We start from the raw sequence: 20,266 nt of genomic DNA on the forward strand, positions 1-20,266 counted from the left end.
TCCTTGATTGAAAGTGTTTGTGGACATAACAGGTACCAGTCAACTGACCAGAATCTACCAACATCAAAAGTTTTAAAACTGAACACCAGAAAAATTACCTGGCAAAACCACTAGATTTCCTTGTTTTCATAATGTACTGATTTGTTAAATGGTTTTCCAAAGCATGCCACCCAATCTGGAAGACCGTATTGTAAATATATGTGCACCATTTGTTCACCTTGACAGACCTTGCTTTGATGTGCTGACAGGGGCTACTAATCAACACTAATCAATTGCACAATGTAATTTTTAAAATCACTCCTAATACTTGCAATACAGGTAGCATTTGAAATGTAACAGCTTTGTATTTCTCAGCTTCCTGGACCATGCACTCAATGTCTTCCTTGCACAGATGACCCTTGTCAGTAGTGATGGTAATCTTGTTCTCTTTTCCTGTACTCTTATCCACAGCAGACACACTAAAAACCCATTGGCATCTCCATCAAAAGCGACTTCAATCCGAGGAACACCACAAGGGGCAGGAGGTATGCCTGTGAGTTCACACTTGCCAAGCAGGTTGTTATCCTTGGTCATGGCACACTCACCTTCATAAACCTGAATCAGCACCCCAGGCTGGGTGTCAGAGTGGGTGGTGAAAGTCTATGTCTGCTTGGTAGGAATTGCATTATTGCTCTTGACGAGGACAGCCATGGCTCCACCAGCAGTCTCAGTGCCGAGGGAAAGAGTAGTAACAGCCAACAGCAGCAACATTTCAGTTTGTCTCCAGAGAGCAGGGCTGCCTGGACAGTAGCATCATAAGCAACAGCCTCATCAGGGTTGATGCTCCCATTCAACTCTTTTCTACTGAAGAAGTCCTGCAGGATTTTCTGAATCTTGGGGATACAGGTAGAACCCTCTATCAGGATAATACCATGCATCTGGGATTTGTCAAGCCTAGCATCACTAAGGGCTTTCTCTATAGGGTCCAGGGTGCCACAGAAAAGGTCAGCATTCAATGCTTCAAACTGAGCACAGGTGATAGAGGTATAGAAGTCAATTCCTTCATAGAGCAAATAAATCTCAATACTGGCCTCAGTGCTGGAAGAGAGAATATGCTTAGCATGTTCACGTAAGCAGTTAGAAGGAGAACAGCCCTCTTATCCTCACTGATGTCCTTCTAGTGCCTGCACTAGAACTGTACAATGAAATGGTTGACCGTTCGGTTGTTAAAGTCTTTCCCACCTAAGTGGTATCGCCAGCCATAGATTTTACCCCAAAGATTTTACCTTTTAGTCCCTTTATACCCTGCCCCCAGCAATCACCACACTGTTGTCCACATCCATGAGTCCTTTTTCCTTTTTGCTCAATCCCTTTATCCCATAACCTCCCCCACTAGCTGTCATCCTGTCCTCCATATATGAGTCTGTCCCCATTTTACTCATTAGTTTAGTTTATTCATTAGATTCCACATACGAGTGAAATCATATGGCATTTGTCTTTCTCTGACTGGCTTATATCACTTAGCATAATGTTCTCCAGTTTCATCCATACTCTCACAAAGGGTAAAATTTTCTTCTTTTTTATAGCCGGGTAGTATTCCATAGTGTAAATGTGCCATAGTTGTTTTATCCACTCATCTACTGATGGACACTCGGGCTGCTTCTATATCTTGGCAATTATAAATAACACTGCAATGAACATAGAGGTGCTTATGTTCTTTCAAATTAGTGTTTTGGGTTCCCTCAGATATATTCCCAGAAGTGGGACTACAAGCAGTGGGACAAGGTATCTTCCAAGAACTCAGCCAAATCTTGTGCATTCAACATGAAAGCAACTGTTGAAGATGGAAAACTTCAAGGCAAGATAAATGGTGAGGACAAACAGAAGATTGTTGACAAGGGCAATGAAATCACCAACTGGCTTGATAAGAATCAGACTGCTGAGAAGGAAGAATTCGAACATCAGCAGAAAGAGATGGAAAAAGTCTGCAACCCAATCATCACTAAGCTGTACCAGAGTGCAGGAGGCATGCCGGGAGGAAAGCTTGGGGGCTCCCCGGTGGTGGAGCCCCTCTACCTGGGGGAGTCTCCTCAGGGTCCACCATTGAAGAGGTTGATTAAGCCAACCTTTTGCATAGATGTAGCATTGTTCCACACAAAATACTGAAGGACCCACATTTGTAGCAAATTCCAGGCAGTTTTAAAAGTTGAGATGCTGTATAATGAACTGAGCATTGTTGATACTTGAACACGGACTATGTGCACAGGGAAAGGAAATAATGCACTTTATAAGCACTGTATTGTAAAGTGGAAAGTGTAATGTCCTAAATAGAGCTATTTAGAATTAGCACCAAAATAAATACATAAATAAATAAGTAAAATGTAAGTGATTATGCGCTCATCGGGGCCTGACAATTTTTTTTTTAAATCTATGTTGTAGATTTGGGTGTAGGGGGCATATTATGTCTTGAAGAGAAAATTGCTTGCACATATACTATCACATTTTTATCATTATTAAATATTTTTGTGTTGCAAATATTATAAACTATACTATTAGTGTGCATTAACATATCTATTTTCCATAATGCTGCACCTTTGAACAAAACTTTATCATTGATAAAGACATTGTTGATGCAGAGTATTTTATTTATACTGGTTTGCTCATCATGTCTCTTAATGTTGAATTCTTTTTTTTAAGATTTTTATTTACTTATTTATTTTTAGAGAGGGAAGGGAGGGAGAAAGAGAGAGAGAAAAACATTAATGTGTGGTTGCTGGAGGCCGTGGCCTGCAACCCAGGCATGTGCCCTGACTAGGAATCGAACCTGCGATGCTTTGGTTCGCAGCCCGCGCTCAATCCACTGAGCTACGCCAGCCAGGGCTGACATCTTGAATTCTTTACAACAAGGTTTTTCTATTGCAAATAACATTTAACACAAAGAAGGAGTTCTCGTTCCAATGACTTACAGACATATGATTTCCATCAGCCACTATTCTGCAGTTGGCAGCAGTCATAACGAGGTTCTCGAATGCATTCAGGAAGCAGTCCTTCTCAGCCCTCCCGTCCTGGCCAGGTTTCCTGTCACTCATCCTTCAGGCTCCATGCTCGCCTCCTCCCTTTAGGAAACAGACAGTATGTCCTCAGTACTTGTGGGGCTGAGATGTTTTCTCTTTCTCCTTCATGTTTGAATGTAGATGTCACCTTTGGCTGCCATTCCCTGTGGCCCAGTTAAATTGCATCTCTGCAGGGAAAGAGTGCCCCCAGTAGATGGGGACAAGGCCTCATGGAAGCTGAGTTGGTTCAATGTTCTTTCCCTTTAAGGAAACAGCCAACATTTCCTTAAAGGAAGGATCGTAGAAGACTGAGGTAAGTATCTGTGAAATGGTGATTACAGCCCCAAGTATAGAAGGATAATTAATGTAGCAAAGTTTTCTCCCTTTGTCCCAATTCTGGGAGGACCCTACTTGCAGAGAGGCTCACCGGTTGCTGTGAGCTGCACAGGGGAGCCAGAGGACCAGAAAAAGCCCAGCAAGGATGTACATTGGCTGTTTCAGCTCAGGGGAGCTCCCAGCTGCTGTTACACTCTACCTTCTTAGTTAGAAATAAATGAGAACACCTTTTAGGTGGTGACAACCTCCCCACAACAACATGCCTCTCACTAAGGACCTCCTTCATCCCTCATCAGAAGAGGAGAACAGGGAACACCAGAAGAAGCACCTGTGCAGAACCCCAGTTCCTGCTTCCTGGGTGTGACATGCCCAGGATGCTGTAACATCGCCACACCTCTATCCACGCACAGACGGTAGTTCTGAATGTGGCTGCTCCACAGTCCTCCACCAGCCCACAGGAGGGCAGCAAGGCTTCCAGGGGGTACTCCGTCCCAAGGAAGGAGCACTCACTGCCCCTGACTCCAGGTGAGCAGGGAACCATCCAATAAACACATTTTGGATACCTGCTGTTCATTGTCTTGTTTTACTACCAGGAAGTCCCTACTGGAAGTTTTCAGGGACAACCAGAAGCATGGACTGCCAGAGTCATTTGGGGCAATCTGTGAAGACAGTCTCCAAGTCAGAACTCTGTGGTCCTGAACATGCTGACTCCTGACCTGGTAAGATGAAAGCTGTTGATGTCAGCACCGCAAAGAGGGTAAAGACGAGGATCTGGTAGGAACCCAGGAACTTACAGAGACACACCCACATTTGTCTATGCATTGGCCAGAACAAAGGAAGATCATCATTATTTAATAACACATCTAGGGCAGATGCATTTTAAACCTTGTGTGGTCATAAGAGTACAGTATGTAGCAGAAGCACTCCAAATCCAGCTCTCTAGGATAGTGTTTTGCTTCTGACCAGCCTATGCAGACAGCTTTAGTTGAACAACAATAAAATAATTTTTTAAAAAAGAGGTGAACTATACTTGGCTCCATCTTCTTTGGCTTTTTCCCATCTTCAAAGTAATAAACTCCTCCAATTGTTGGCCCTCTTACTCCTTCCTCTCAGCTTGCCAAAGAATATTTAAATCTTCTGCCATTTAGAAGTGCCTGTTACTTTGCCTGTGCACTTGAACTCCAGGTGACATGCTTCCCTTCACCCAATCTATGTTGGTTGGATTTCTAATTCTAATCCCTCTAACATAAAACATTTCTTTGTCTCTCCAGTGACATCTTAAATCTAGGGGTCCCTTATCCTTGTTTACACAAAACATCATTTCTAGGGAACATTCAGATTTGCATTTAACCTTGTCCTTAATAAAACTTTACACTCCTGTCTTTGATGCATAAAATAAAGAGACAGATAATAGATAGATAGATGGATAGATAGATAGATAGATAGACAGATAACCACTATCATGAGGCTTCTGCCTGCTAATCTGTGACTCACCCAAAATGCTGCAGTCTCCCTTGTATTTCCCTCACAGCATTTAACCCACACTCTTTGTATTTTTGTTCTGTGCACCTCATACATGTGTCATGTTATACACTCATAAATTGAGATTACATAAAATTACATACCTAAATAGTGTCTTATTTTCTCTGTCTTTGGTTCTTTGGCACATTCCATGAAATCAGAAACTGTGACAATTTTTTTCCCATCAAATTCCACCAGTGCACCAGAGTGCCTGACACACAGGGGGTACAAAATCAGTAATATTTTGATAGGCCAATACTGACACAGATGAAAAAGACTGCTCTCTCACTCTGCATGGCAGCAAGTCCCTCAATGTTGTTTTCTCCACATCCATGGAAGTTAGTGACTCCCTCCATCACCTGGCAGATCAGTCAGGGGGTCCTCCCTAGCCCATGATTCAGCAGAATGCAGGACGCCCTTTCATGGGGGGAGGGGTATAAAGATGGAGTTGAAGCAGAACGGCACCTCATTGGCTCTTCACTGCTCAGAGACATTCCTTGCTGAACAGTTGCAAAAGCTGCTAGTTATTTTCATGATGTCCTGTTCTACTTTGGGTCTCCAAAACATATTCACACAAACACACACACCAACATGAGTATATCACAGTATATGAATTGTGCATTTTCAAGTTATTTGACTTAAAATCAAGTTTTGAAAGCTTAATTCTGAATACTTGATGGCACTTACCCCCTTTCTAATAAGTACTAATCTCAATTCAGACATTCATTAACAACTCTTTATTAATTCTGATTGTTTTCACATTTTCATTACACGTTCTTCAAAATAAAATGATGGTTTCCCCACAATCCACATAAATCAACTGATATATTAACTCAGGCCAAAAGAAACCACTCAAATGAAAACAGCATCATCCTCGATGGGTAGGAGCCACATGAACCACTCAGGTCTATCTTGCCATAATTAGCATAAATTGATACTTGCTTATGACAAAGTGAAGCCTAATGATAGGGGCCTACACTTGTCTCCCTACCACCACCCCCCTCCTATGAAAGCTTTTGTCATCAGAAACAAGTTGTACAGATCTAAGTTAACCAAACATTTGCAAACCACCATTCTAATTTAATACCGACCAAGTTTTTTAGTCAATAGGTTATAGATGAAGCAATTTCTAACTAGAATTTAAAATAAAAATTTATCAAAGTTTCCTTAGATAGTATTTTGTTTAATAACAAAAACCTGTGTGAAGTCCCCATACAGTGTATGGTACACACTATCTAAGACTTTTATCTTCTCCTTATTTTTTTCTTCCAATTATTACTTTTTTCCAAGTCAACTGAAACCTTTACCATGCTATCATGCATGTTTTTATTTTTCCACATTACTGTCTTATCTTCATGCACATGTAAATACATTTTACAGTTATAATCACAGTGCTCGACATTTGTGATTGCATCTTTCAATTAATATGTGTCTACTATTTCCACCTTATGAAATCTTTAACATTTTTCATAGCTGCCTAATTATCTCTTAAGTTCCTTAAGCACAACCTTATTATTGAATATTTAGGGCATTTTTAATTTATGTCTGTTATTGAATATATTTTTACATATAAATTTTTAAAGTCTTCTAAATGGTTTCCTTGGTATAGATTTCCAGAAGAGAAAATAAGGACCAAAGCCTCTGAAACTTTTTATGTCTCTTTCTCTGCTTAGTTATTTAACTATTTTACAAAAAGTATCGGTCGGTTTTCATTGCTCTATGGATCTGTGAGTGAAACCCTTTTGCAAGGATCTCAGCACAATTTACTTTTAGCTTTAATTTTTTTCTTATAACAAATATCACTTAGTATCTTATTATTAATTACCAGTGGGATTGAACGTGATATGTCTATTCTATAGATTACATGAACTGTCTATGTGTCCATTCACATTCTTACCCCATTTTTTCTATTTCCCTCTATTTTTAAAAGGTATTTTTAATTGGCTGTTTGAACCATGAAAAAAAAGTCTCTTAACTTGACCTAAATGCAGAAAGGCAATAAAAGCAAAATCAGCACAAACTTGCCATGTTGCCTTAGAGAACAGGGTTGTCACCAGAAGCCCATTAACAGACGAATAACCTTTTCCAGGGAAATGCCATCTGTTTAACCCAGTCAGTTCCTTAGGCTTGAAGAAAGAAGGAAATCTATTATTGTGGATTTGAAGGCCATGCTTCATTAGGAAGTTGTAATTTTTTCTTTTAAATCACCAAGTAACTTTTCTACAAACACAGTGATTGGTCATTTATGATAAAACAGGTTAAATATAATTAAGCATCCAGCCAAGGGAAAACCTATGCAGCTCATTCATTATGATCAACCTGATGTACACGATGTTCACTGCTCATACAAGATAACGGTTGTGATCACTTGTATCCTGCATTTTACAAAGTACGGGGTGGGGACATGCCCCATGTTACTTGACATCACAGAGAAGGGCGACCCCACGGAGCACCCAGTGTTCCGGTGCCTGGGCCGTCCTCAGGTCCACAGCAGCGATGTAATTCAAGTCCGTTCGGACTGGCTTCTTGTAGATGGGGCAGGAGTAAAACCGAGGATCTCTTAGAGCTGTAAAAAAATCATACAAGAAAAAAACTTGGTGACTTTCTAATTTAAGTAACTCAAACAGTGCAGAGCCAAATATCTGCATTTCGAAGGTCATTCCAAAGAGAGATGGGTTTGGTAAAATGAGAGAAATTCTTCCTGAGGTCAGTCAATCCCTAGATATGAAGCAGATGCTACCGCAGGTTTCCAGTGGACATGACAAGATATCCAGACATACTCAGGTTTTCCCCATTGGCCTTTTGTCCCATGTCAGTAACCCCTGCCCATATAACATGACCATGAACCTCCCGCCACTGCCTCCCTCCCTCTCCTTTTCTCAACATTCCTCCTCCACCCTTTCTCCTTTACTTTCCTGCCAAATTTTGTGCTCTCATGACCTCTCTGTTTTTTCTTTAGAGCTTGCTTTTGGCACAAGGCACCTGTCCCTTTTAATCCGATATCCAGAACCAACACCCACTATTATTTCATTATTATTATTATTATTTTAAAGTCCTGTCTTCAGCTCTCCCTGCCATAGTCCAAACCACATTTGAAATCACAGGACAGAGGATGGTCCCCCTCCTGCCAGGTGGTGTGAGTTCTCCATATGTAGAGAAATCTAAGTGGCTGAGAAGCAGAGTCGTAACAGAGTTCAGCTTCCTGAGATTCAGTCTGCTTTTCTGAAGTAGAGGAATACAGGGCGTATCCAAAGCCACATATGCCGTGAAAGACAACCTGTGAATGGCCACCCTTCAAAGGTCCTCCCTAATGTATTCATCCTTAATCAAAGGCTCAGTTTCTCTCCACCCTTGGAAAACCCCATGATCAGGGGCAAATCCAGGCCTCATATGGCCATAAACATACAATTTGGGAAAAAGGGATCTTTAAGAAAAAGAGTAAAAAATTACAAATATATAAGTAGGTTTGGGAAGGAGCCTCTGCATTGAGTAGACTTGGAGTTTAAGCTTCATTAGCTTCTTGTTAAATCTACTGTGTCCAGAGTGGTTTATCTGCATATCTTATAGCATCCGTCTCAGGAGGCAGGATATTATTTCCCCTTCTCTTCCAGATTATAAATTTCTTCAGGACAGAAGTTGTGTCTGTACCCATCCTTGTACTCTTCTGGAAGGCCAATATTATAAATGGCCCTCATATAACTATTGAAATGAAAACACATTTAACCAAGAGGATAACTTTGTTTTGGTTAATTAGTGTTACAAACATGGGCACTGATACATGAAAATGGTAACTTTCTAAATGCAATGTTAATATATCAAAGTGACTGAATTTATTTCTCCAAACTAACTTGCTCAATAATTTAGCTTTCCCTAACACATTACAAAAGCAAGGCACTATCAGAAGTTAAAGTCTCATTCGTTGGCCCCAATAAAACCTTCAACCTGCTGTACCATATGCTTTTATATCTTCACTATAATTAATTTTATTGGAAGATGTTAAATATCTAAATATGATAATATTATAGATAAGTTGCAATACAAAATATTAAATATTCTAAAGCAGCAATTCTTAACCAATGGCAATTTTACTCCCAGGGTGGGAGGGTGTGATTTGCCAATCTCTAGAGATATTTTTGGTTATCAAAACTGAGGAGGTGCTGCCAGCATCTAGTGAGTAAAGGGCAGGGATTCTGCTAACATCCTATAATACTCAGGGCAGCCCCTCCCAGCAAAGACTTACCTGGACCAAAAATGTCAGTAATACCACAGATGTTACACCTGGTTCTAAAATAGATATTTTACAGTATTTTCAAGCTACGTGTTTGCTTAATCACATGAAATTAATCCTTAGAAACAATCTAAGTAATGCAACACCTAATTTTTACATCTAGGTACTATTTTTAAAATTCCTGGAGGGAATATTATTAGTAATCATAATTGCACAAATATATGAATCTACGTGAATAACAGTAAATTCATGAAGTGCAGTCAATACTAACTCTACTAACTGATATATTTAAATCCTTTAATCTTAGGATCTGTAAACAAAACCAATATATAACTACTTGTTCTTCTGGATGAAAATTTTATTAATAATCATTTTGTAAATCTTACGGTAAGTCATTGGAGTCTTACATTTGAACCAAATGATAATTATAATAATTATGACTTGGCAAGTATTTGACTGCTCAGATTTTAATCCCCAGAAAAAATATAATTGGAAAAAAATAATATCCTTTACAAAAATCAGGTTTAAAAATCCTCTGTAATATCGATCCAATGTCATTTATTTGTAATTGCATCAGAACTGCAGGGGCCATGCCAAGTCACAGCATGCAGCAGACTTCTGCAGCAGGGCTGGGAGCCGCTGAAAATACACTTTCATAGTGGAAGTGCTGACAGATGCTCAACCACCACATAAACAGATGATTCCAAACCATTAAGCCTGGTTCGACAAATAACTTTGAAGGGGAAAATAAACATACTATGTAGGTAGAACAAATCAGCTAAACATGCTCAAAGCCTTGGGCTCCAGGAGGAGCGGAGAAGCGGCTGTCAAAACTGGTGAGCTACAGGCTTCAGGAGCCTAAAGGCTTTGAGGAAACACCTTGAAGGAATTTCATTTTCTAACTATGTAATCTCCCTCTCTAGCCTACATTTTTCATCCAAATGTTATTACATCATTTATTCCTTCCCATGCCCAAAATAACCAAGTTCTGTAGAGATCCCCTATGTAGCCTTTAAGTTAGGGCTGTCTGACCCTCGGCCTGCGGACCTCATGCAGTCCTGGATGGCTATTATGCGGCCCAACATAAAATTGTAAATTTACTTAAAACATCATGAGATTTTTTGTGTGTGATTTTTTAAAATATATTTTATTGGTTATGCTATTACAGTTGTCCCATTTCCCCCCTTCATTCTCCTCCACCTTGTACACCCTCTCCCACCCATATTCCCCCTTTAGTTCGTGTCCATGTGTCATTAGTTATTTAGCTTCTATATTTCCCATACTATTCGTGCCCTCCCTCTGTCTATTTTCTCCCTACTGTCTATGCTATTTATTCTCTGTACCTTTTCTCCCTCTCTCCTCCTCCCACTCCCCTGTTGCTAACCCTCCATGTGATCTCTGTTTCTGTGGTTCTGTTCCTATTCTAGTTGTTTGCTTAGTTTGCTTTTGTTTTAGGTGTGGTTGTTAATAATTCTGAGTTTGCTGTCTTTTTAATTGTTCATATTTTTTATCTTCTTTTTCTTAGATAAGTCCCTTTAACATTTCATATAAGGGCTTGGTGATGATGAACTCCTTTAACTTGACCTTATCTCAGAAGCACTTTATCTGCCCTTCCATTCTAAATGAAAGCTTTTCTGGATAGAGCAATCTGGGATATAGGTCCTTGTCTTTCATGACTTGGAATATTTCTTTCCAGCCCCTTCTTGCCTGTAAGGTCTCTTTTGAGAAATCAGCTGACAGTCTGATGGGAACTCCTTTGTAGGTGACTGTCTCCTTATCTCTTGCTGCTTCTAGGATTCTCTCCTTCATTTTTACCTTAGCTAATGTAACTATGATGTGCCTTGGTGTGTTCCTTCTTGGGTCCAACTTCTTTGGGGCTCTCTGAGCTTCCTGGACTTCCTGGAAGTCCATTTCCTTTGCCAGATTGGGGAAGTTCTCCTCTATTATTTGTTCAAATAAGTTTTCCATTTGTTGCTCTTCCTCTTCTCCTTCTGGTACCCCTATAATTCAGATGTTGGAACATTTCAAAATGTCCTGGAGGTTCCTAAGCCTCTCCTCATTTTTTCTGAATTCTTATTTCTTCATTCTTTTCTGATTGTATGTTTTTTCTTCCTTCTGTTCCACTCTATTGATGTGAGACCCAGTTTTCTTCCCAACACTATTGGTTCCTTATGCATTTTTCTTCATTTCACTTAGTGTAGCCTTCATTTTTCATCTAATTTGTGACCAAAATCAACCAATTCTGTGAGCATCCTGATCACCAATGTTTTGAACTGTGCATCTGATAGGTTGGCTATCTCTTGGTTGCTTAAAAGTACTGGCTTTAAGGCTTACATTTGTTCTTTCATTTGAGCCATCTTTTTTTTGTTGTTGTTTGATCATGCCTGTTACATATAGGGGGCGGGAGCCTTAGTTGTTCACCTGGGCAGGGCAACCCAGTTGCTGGGTTGTGATGTAGTATGTGGGAGCGGGGTCCGAGAGGGAATAATGGCTCTTGCTCCACTCTCTGTCGGACTTCAGTCCCCTCTGCTGCTTCCCACAAGCAAATTGGGCCCTTCTGGTGCTGGTTCCCGGGTGGGTGGGCTTGTGTACATTCTAGGACCCTGTGGGTTACTCCAGCGAACTCTCCTGTGAGGCTGGGAATCTCTCCCTGTGCCTCAACCCCCACAGGTGTTTTCAATCGGTGCTTTTAGGCTTTATTTCCCGGCGCTGGGGCCCTGGGTTGCTCCGTCTATCTCGCTGTCCATTTTCACCTGGTTTATCTGCGTGTGAGTGTGTGACTGCGGACACCCCGCTGCCTTGTGTACCCCACTGGGGAGCTTATTACCTCCCCAAGCCTGGGGTCTGTTAGCTGCCACCTGTGCACCTGAGGTCTGCCAACAGCCACCTGAGCCCTACGTGCCTGGGTCTGCCAGACACCACTTTTTCCTGCTACGACCCCTCTCCGCTGGTCTCCAACTCTGCCCCTTTCACCGATCTGGACGAATGGTTGTTGGACTTCCGTACAGTTCAATTTTCTGTCTGTTCTGGTTGTTTGTTTCTAAATTGTTGTTATCCTTAATTTTGATTGTGCGAGGAGGCACAGTGTGTCCACCTACACCTCCATCTTGGCCAGAAGTTCCTGTGTGTGTGTGATTATGTGTTGCAATGTATTTAATGTGGGGCCCAAGAAAACTCTTCTTCTTCCAGTGTGGCCCAGAGACACCAAAAGGTTGGATGACTTAGTAAATCATCCCTTTATTTAACCCCTCTTTTGCTAATAACATTTTACATGGGGTATCCAACCTTTTGGCATCTCTGGGCCACACTGGAAGAAGAGTTGTCTTGGGCCACACATTAAATACACAAACACTAATGAAAACTGATGAGCAAAAAAAGTTTAAAGAAAATTTACGATTTTGTGCTGGGCCGCATTCATGGCCGTGCTGGGCCACATGCAGCCTGCAGGTTGGACACCCCTTCTTCAGATATAAGATAGAGCTCCCTTACATAGGATATTTCTTTTAATCTTTCAACAAGCATGTCAGATATCAATAATAACAATAATAATAAAATGATTTGTTGTATGCTATGTGCTGAACATCGTCAGTGTAGTACTCTCAACAACCTGTGCGATGGGAACCATGATTAAATCCATTTCACAGATGAGAAATTGGACTGTGAGCAGGCAAGCTCCTTGTCCAAGGTTACAAAGCTGTGGGGGACCCAGCAAGAACCAGGCCTCGCCAGATCAGATCCAGAGCCTGTGCTCTTCATCTCAGCAATAGCTGGACATACTATGTGTATGCATGTGCTTCTGGGTCTTTGCAGAAAGATGTAAAAATCAACCAGCGATAACTAGATACCTGACTTCAGTTGCTAGCATATTCGAGTCCCCTCCAAAGCCACATGACTAATCACTAGGGTGATAAAGGCACGGGAGCAACCTAAATATCTAGGTGCCTGGCTCTAGGTGCCTGACTCTCTTCTACCTATGAACATGTGGCCCCACCAGTAAGTAGGCAGGGGAGGGGACCTCCTTTAGCCTGAAGCATGAGGAGAGGGAGGCCATTGGGTGAGATTTTCCTTCAGCAGAGGATGTTAGTATGTCTGCTTTAGCAGCTACCTGAGAAAAATAAACCCATGACTTCAAAATGCAAGGAGCTGCCCTTGTTTTCAATTTAGCCTTGATTTTCAGAGACTGCCTAAATGCAAGGTCTTAAGTAGAACACTAACCCCAGGAATTCCCAAAGGCCTGCATTCATCCCACAACAGATGATTGGGATTTTGATACCAGCTTTGGTGGGTGGGAATCACAGGCAAATTGCATAATGTCTCTAAACCTTACTTTCCTCATCTGCAAAATTGGCATGATATATCTTAGAGAGTTATTGTAAAGGTTAAATAAGTTAATATATGTGAATACCTGCCATTATATAATGTCTGGAATGCGGTACTTGCCCAAGATGTGTTAGATTTGTCTCTATATCCCTTCTTTACGATTCCTACCACGTACTTACCTCTTCACAAAAACAAATTCCCCAGGCTTGTATTCTCCTTGTCTTTGACAGAGTTCCAGGCTTACAAATTTGAAGTGGGTTAAGTGCTATGGGGCTCAGGAGTCACAAGTTCTCCACCTCCTGGGCACCCACGGGCTATTCCCACCCACACCCCACCATCTGCAGTGGTAGGTGGAGAAGGAGTTACAGGGCATTCTTAGAAAAATGTGTTCCCAAGCAGGAAATATCCTCATTAGCTGCAGGGACCCAGAGCTTTTTCTCAGCCTATGACATAACCAGAGGTACCTATAAGTTTTGCGTCATTCCCTCAAAATGTTGTAATCACGGTTTTCCCATCACATCAGCTACAGCACTGCAGTTCATTTATAAGCATCACTATCTACGAAGTAAATACATGAGGAAACAAATCCTTCCTATGTCTGCCTTTTTTCACCCTCATTTGAAAATAGAGGACCTGAGTTGTGTGGGTGCCTTTACCCTCTTGGTAAACTTAGCACTATTTGGGCAACTTCCCCATGATGTCTGGACAAGAAACATGAATAAAATAAACATTTGGGGATCTATCGCTCAATTTTTAGAGTTCAAATAAATCTCTAGACATCTTTCTGAAAATAAGTAAGCCAATTCAGTATAATGATAATAATGATAAATTATTTAAGCTGAAAATTGCCCTTCATATTAACATGAGAAGAATTCATTATAAGGATTTTAGTTTTAAAACACTGTGCTTTTGTTGGAGTGTCCTTTGGCCATTAACAATGCTACACCTCTTTATCTTAATTAGAACCCTATTCAGTTATCAAAAATGAATGAAAATTAGATATAATATACAAAAAGAGCAACAGAATGTTATTTTTATGATTAAACAAACAGCTCTCTAACAATAAAGTTAATTAGTAAAACAAGTTTCCACCAATTTCTATTGAAACCAAAAAAAAAGAATAGAGAACTAAAATTTTTTCTTTTTTCTTCTTTCAGTACTTTGAAATTAGTCACTTTTTCATTTGTTTATTTTATTTCCTCCCTTACCTGCTGCTAATGAGCCTCACTGTTGACTAACACCCAGCAGGGCAAACACAATGCTTGTAGAAAAATCTGTTCTTACATAAGGAATTGCCTGAATTATAAAATTATTACTTTAATACTACCATGCTGAGATGTTCAATGTCATATTGCAATGGATTTTTACAGTTTAGTCACAAGAAATAAAAAAGTAACCCTTAACTCCACATGAGAAAGACCTTTCTTGCATTTTATAAGGAAAACATTTTTACAACATGTTGACTAGCTACAATGATAGGACAACGCAAATTTTCTAAAATATGATTTTTAGCCAAAAGAACACTTGATTTTCATTTGTATAAAAGAGCCACTGTCCCAGGATCTCACACTGCCCTGAGAGCCAGTAAACACGAGGTCACAGGTAGTACGCTTGCCCAATCCCAGGCAGACTTGCGTTTCTCTCAAATACAGCCAGCGTATCCTGAGCAGGGTATCCACGGGCCAGGGCCTGTGCTGAGCCCTCACCTTTCTTTCCTCTCCCATGGGTTCCTCTTCTTTCACACCCCTTCTCTCTGTTCCTCCAACACAGCAACCCTTTGCTAACTCACACCTTCACACTCTTGCCTCTTGATGTCAGAAGAGCCACTTTCTGTCACCTGGATGCCAGTTCAATGTTCTTTCATCAACGAGGCCTTCGTCCAACCCTAAAGTACTTTACTTCTTATCATACCAAGTGTGTACTTTTCTTTATAGGAACAAAAACTATGTGACACCAGTATGTTCACTTATAATCAATTGTTGTTACTCATGGGACTCATGTATAAGTCTCCATGAACACTGAATTGGGGACCATGGAACCTGTGCTTCTAGGGGAAATAGAGGCTTAGGTTCTTGAGAGGCTTTGGTCCCATTTTCAAAACCCACCAATACAAAACTTTGTTTTATGTGTGTTTTCACTTAACAACACCTTTTTAATATGCATTGTTGACTCACTGACATTGACTTCGAGGCAGACAGCACTGTATCTCATGTCTACATGAAGCACATCTAACACATGTGTTTTCTCTGTAAGGCACGTGGTGGCCTTCTCATACTCAGGACACCAGACAGCACTTCAGCCCTACACTTGGGAATTCTATTATGTACAGTGAAAGGTACACACATGTGAAAATGTAACACCAAACAGACCACAAAAAGGACACTTGTTTACAGCTGAGACAGTGTCACATAGTCAATCTCAACTGGGGACATGCATGTTGAGAGCCTCACATTTTTCATTCCTTTGTGCATATCTGTCAGTGATCATGAAAATGCCAAAAACATGGATTTGGAGGTCACAAATAATCTTAGCCAGGAGGTGAAACCATAAATAGAGAATCCATGAGTAACAAGGATTGGCTATATTTGCTTTGTTTTAGGCTACTCATTCCCTCCTTTTTAAAAATATCCTCACCAGAGAAAATGTTTTATTGATTTGAGAGAGAGAGAGGGAGAGAGAAACATCAATGTAAGATAAAAACACAGATTGGTTGTCTCTTCTACACACCCCAGCTGGAGATCAAACCTGCAACATATGTATGTGCCTAGGATGCCTGGGATCAAACCCACAGTCTTTTGGTGTAAAAGATGATGCTCCAACCAATTGAGCCACCTAGCCAGGGCTGTCCTTCCCTTTTGAGTTCCACGACAATAGGGATTCTCCCTGTTCTTTTTGCACTGTTGCATGCCCAGCACCTAAGCAGTGCAAGGCAGATGTTCATTACCAGGTAATTATTCATGGAATGACCAAGGAAGCTAATGTTATTTCCCTCTGCCAAAGGAAATCGTTTTTTAACTCTCTAGCACACTCATTCTCCTCCTGCAGAGCACATCTAAGGAGTCTGCACCAACCTCCTAGGCATAGTTTTGATCTCCTTCTAAGGCCTCCTGACCATTCTGGGTGAATCTCTGTCATAACATGTATTAAATTCTATCTATATACCAGTTTCCCTCACTAGACTGAGTCCTTTGTGGGCTGAATCAGGTTCATAGTTATCTTGTGTCTCTTGCACCTAAGGCTGTGGCTGGTATATATATAAAGCATTAACCCAATGTTTGCTTAAAAAATAAGTTCTCATAGTTTATAAACTCTCTTTCCTTGGCCCATGTTCCAAATTGGATATTCATCTATGAGTGGGGATACTAAAAGCTGTCTTTTAAAAAGATGTTAAATTTTATCCCTTGCTTAAAGAAAAATATTTTGTCCTGCTGTCACAAAATCAGTATTTCCTTAGGATCCACTACCATGGTTACCTCTAAAGTTTACAGCTAATAGTAATCATTTCACTGTGTGTATGTTGGATAAAAGACTTAAATATAAGTCATGACACAATAAAAGTCCTAGAGGAGAACACAGGCAGGAAAATTGGGTATTCCATGCAGCAATATTTTCACTGATATGTCCCCTAGAGCAAGGGGCATAAAGGAAAGAAATGACAAATAGGACTTCATCAAAATAAAAAAGTTTCTGCACAGCTAAAGAAAACATCAGCAAAATGAAAAGGGAACCAATCGTGTGGGGAAATATATTTGCAAATGACACCTCGGACAAAAGTTTGATCTTCAAAATATATAAAGAACTCACATGAATACACTCCAGAAATACAAACAACCCAATTAAAAAATGGTCTAAGGACCTGAACAGATATTTCTCCAAGGAGTACATACAGAAGACCCAGAGACATATGAAAGGATGCTCAGCATCACCGGCCATCACAGAAATGCAAATTAAAACCACAATGAGATACCACTTCACACAGGTCAGAATGGCCACCATAACAAATCAACAAACAACAAGTGCTGGTAAGGCTGTGGAGAAAAGGGGACCCTAGTGCACTGTAGGTGGGAATGCAGACTGGTGCACCCACTGTGGAAAACAGTATGGAATTTCCTCATAGAACTAAAAATGGAATGGTCTTTTGACCTGGCAATTCCACTGCTGGGATTATACCCTAAGAATCCTGAAACACTAATTCAAAAGAACCTATGCACCCCAATGTTCATAGCAGCACAATTTACAATAGTCAAGTGCTGGATGTAACCTAAGTGCCCATAAGTAAATGAGTGGATAAAAAAATGTGATATATGTATACAATGGAATACTGTGCTGCAGAAAGAAAGAAGGAGCTCCTACTCTTTGCAACTGCATTGATGGAACTGGAGAGCATTATGCTAAATGAAATAAGCCAAGAGGTAAAAGTCAAATACCATATGATCTTACCTATAAGTAGAACCTAATCAACAAAACAAACAAGCAAACAAAATATAACAGAGACATTGAAATTAAGAACAAACTGACAGTAACCAGTGAGGGAGGAGGGGATAACAGGGGAAAAGAGGGAAAAGGTCATTAAGGAACATGTATAAAGGACACATGGACCAAGCTAAAGGGGAGTAAGATTGAGGGTGGGAAGTAGGGATGTGTGGGGAGAACTGGGGGGAAATGGAGACAACTATACTAGAACAGCAATAAAAATGTGAGTAAAAAATAAAGTGATTTTTGATAGATAAAGAAATTTTAATTTTTTTAAAGATTTTAATTATTTTTTTTTAGAGAGATGGGGAAGGGAGGGAGAAAGAGAGGGAGTGAAGCATCAATGTATGGTTGCCTCTAGCACACCCCATACTGGGGATATTGCCTGCAACCCAGGCATATGCTCTGACTGGAAATCAAACTAGTGATGCTTTGGTTTGCAGGCCTGTGTTCAGTCCACTGAGCTACACCAGCCAGGGCCAGAAATTTTAATTTTAAAAAATGAACAGGAAAGTTCCACATGCTCAGAAAGGTGTTTATTGCTGAGAAGAGTTTAACTGAGTAAAACACAACAACGAAAGCCCCCTGAAAACATCAAGTCAATAATGGAAAGCAGTTTAGGTCATTTTAGCCTTATCAAACAGAGCCTTTGATGACTTTGTCAAGGTAGAATAATATACGTGCTTCAAAGACATGTTATTACATTCATAGGCTGAAATGTGAATCCAGCAATTTGCCATTAGCTACTGGATTAAGCTAAATGTTCCAGAATTCAATATAGATTTCATGACCTGGCTTCAATCTCCAGGCTGGTACAGACAACACATCCAGTGAGCCCTGGGCTGACCTGCCTAGAAAGCCTCTTTCCACCATTTGCCCCTGCATTATCTCCATCTTTCCACGCCCAGTCCAGACCCCTGTGCCCTGACCACTTTACCCTATAATTATCTCACCCTCCAAACACCTGTTTCCTACATTATCAACTAACACTTTATCATCCATATATATTTTATCAGCTTTATTAGATAGGCAAGAGTTATCTGGATAACTATTTCCTTCCCAATAGCACCCAAGAAAGTGACTAATAGTCACTAAATACTCATTAAGCATGGGTGTGAATGTGAAGCTAGTTGATAAAAGAATCAAATCCTTATTTTATGATACAAAAATAAAAAGATTCTGTGTTTATAATGTCACTGAATCTAATAATACCAGCCATCCCTGAATGCACGAGAAAACTTACTGTTGTTTTCTGCATAAATCCTTATGACAGGCATCAACTCAAAGAGCACTTTTGGTTTGGACTCAGTGAGCTTCATGTTCCTCTTGTCCCAGCCAGCACCTTCAAGGTATAAGCCATAGACGTAGACACCCTCTGTGGGAGGGGCAGAAATGTCATCCTTCATCCACTTGGTGACTTCATTGCAAAGCACCATATTGTCCAGAGCCCAGCCTTTGTTGGCCCGAGTTATCTCCTACTCCAGGCAAGAACAAAAGCAGAGGATGCAGTTAGCAATTAGAGAGGTTTGTGTGTACAGAGCATAAATTCCAGTGCAGCCCCAAACTACCCTAATGCAAAGTAAGTAGAATGGTATTTAAGGTTAAAAAGATTCTCTCAGAACCAACACTCATGTCCCAAGTTAACCACTTGTACACATATATGTTTTATTTTATTATATATAATAAAATCAAATATAAAAATAACAAATAAAGACTTTGAAATTCAAGCCAGCAGCCTCAGAACAAGTTCCTGGATTTATGTTCAGGACAATGTAACAGCTAGCACCCATAAGAGACAGTCATTCCCTGTCTTATTATATTCTCTAAAACTATAATGAAAGAAGAGAACTTTACAGAGGAAAATTATAATAATACAACAGGTATAAATCAGAGCTATTACCTGTCGCATTGCAGTTAAAAATCCTTGGGGGTTAAAAAAGCCCGTCATCCAGAAGCAGTGGGGTCGGCCATTGAAAACCCACGAGGTAAATTGGCAGTTTCTTTCTATAAGTTCAGTAAACCAGAAACCCAACGTACTTGAAACCCATGACGCCTGAAATACATACATTTAAACAATACAAGCTTAATGTTGCTGTCTAACTAGCTGTGTTCACAGAAAAAAAATGATAAAATGCCAATTTCACTTTTAGAATTTAAAAGTCCCTAAGACATGAACTGCCCTGGGGTTCTGAAATTTAAGTTTCCAAATGATTCTTCCTCCTTGAGATGATATGACAGAATCAGCTAACAGTCACGTGAATACAGATGGACTGAGAGCTCAGATGCTGCCCCAGATGTCTGCGGTCAGTAGAATCACCTTCCACTTACAAACACATTCATCACCAATTCAGCTAGA

At 40.3% G+C, this 20,266-nt stretch overlaps 1 protein-coding gene and 2 pseudogenes across 1 annotated transcript in view; 1 reads left to right on the plus strand and 2 right to left on the minus strand.

Moving 5' to 3' along the window:
- Nucleotides 1-268: 268 nt before the first annotated feature.
- Nucleotides 269-1,412, minus strand: LOC123824561 (annotated as a pseudogene).
- A 316-nt stretch (nucleotides 1,413-1,728) lies between these two features.
- Nucleotides 1,729-2,099, plus strand: LOC123824562 (annotated as a pseudogene).
- Nucleotides 2,100-6,933: 4,834 nt separating this feature from the next.
- DNAH5 (dynein axonemal heavy chain 5) overlaps nucleotides 6,934-20,266 on the minus strand; it is a 196,427-nt gene continuing 183,094 nt past the window's right edge. The window contains 3 exon segments of the mRNA XM_045847800.1: nucleotides 6,934-7,455; nucleotides 19,154-19,385; nucleotides 19,811-19,963. Coding sequence (XP_045703756.1) covers nucleotides 7,304-7,455; nucleotides 19,154-19,385; nucleotides 19,811-19,963 — 537 coding nt within the window. The 3' untranslated portion in view covers nucleotides 6,934-7,303.

The sequence above is a fragment of the Phyllostomus hastatus genome, unplaced genomic scaffold (assembly GCF_019186645.2).
Source record: "Phyllostomus hastatus isolate PE091 unplaced genomic scaffold, TTU_PhHast_1.1 phas_contig_58, whole genome shotgun sequence".
Lineage (NCBI taxonomy): Eukaryota > Metazoa > Chordata > Mammalia > Chiroptera > Phyllostomidae > Phyllostomus > Phyllostomus hastatus.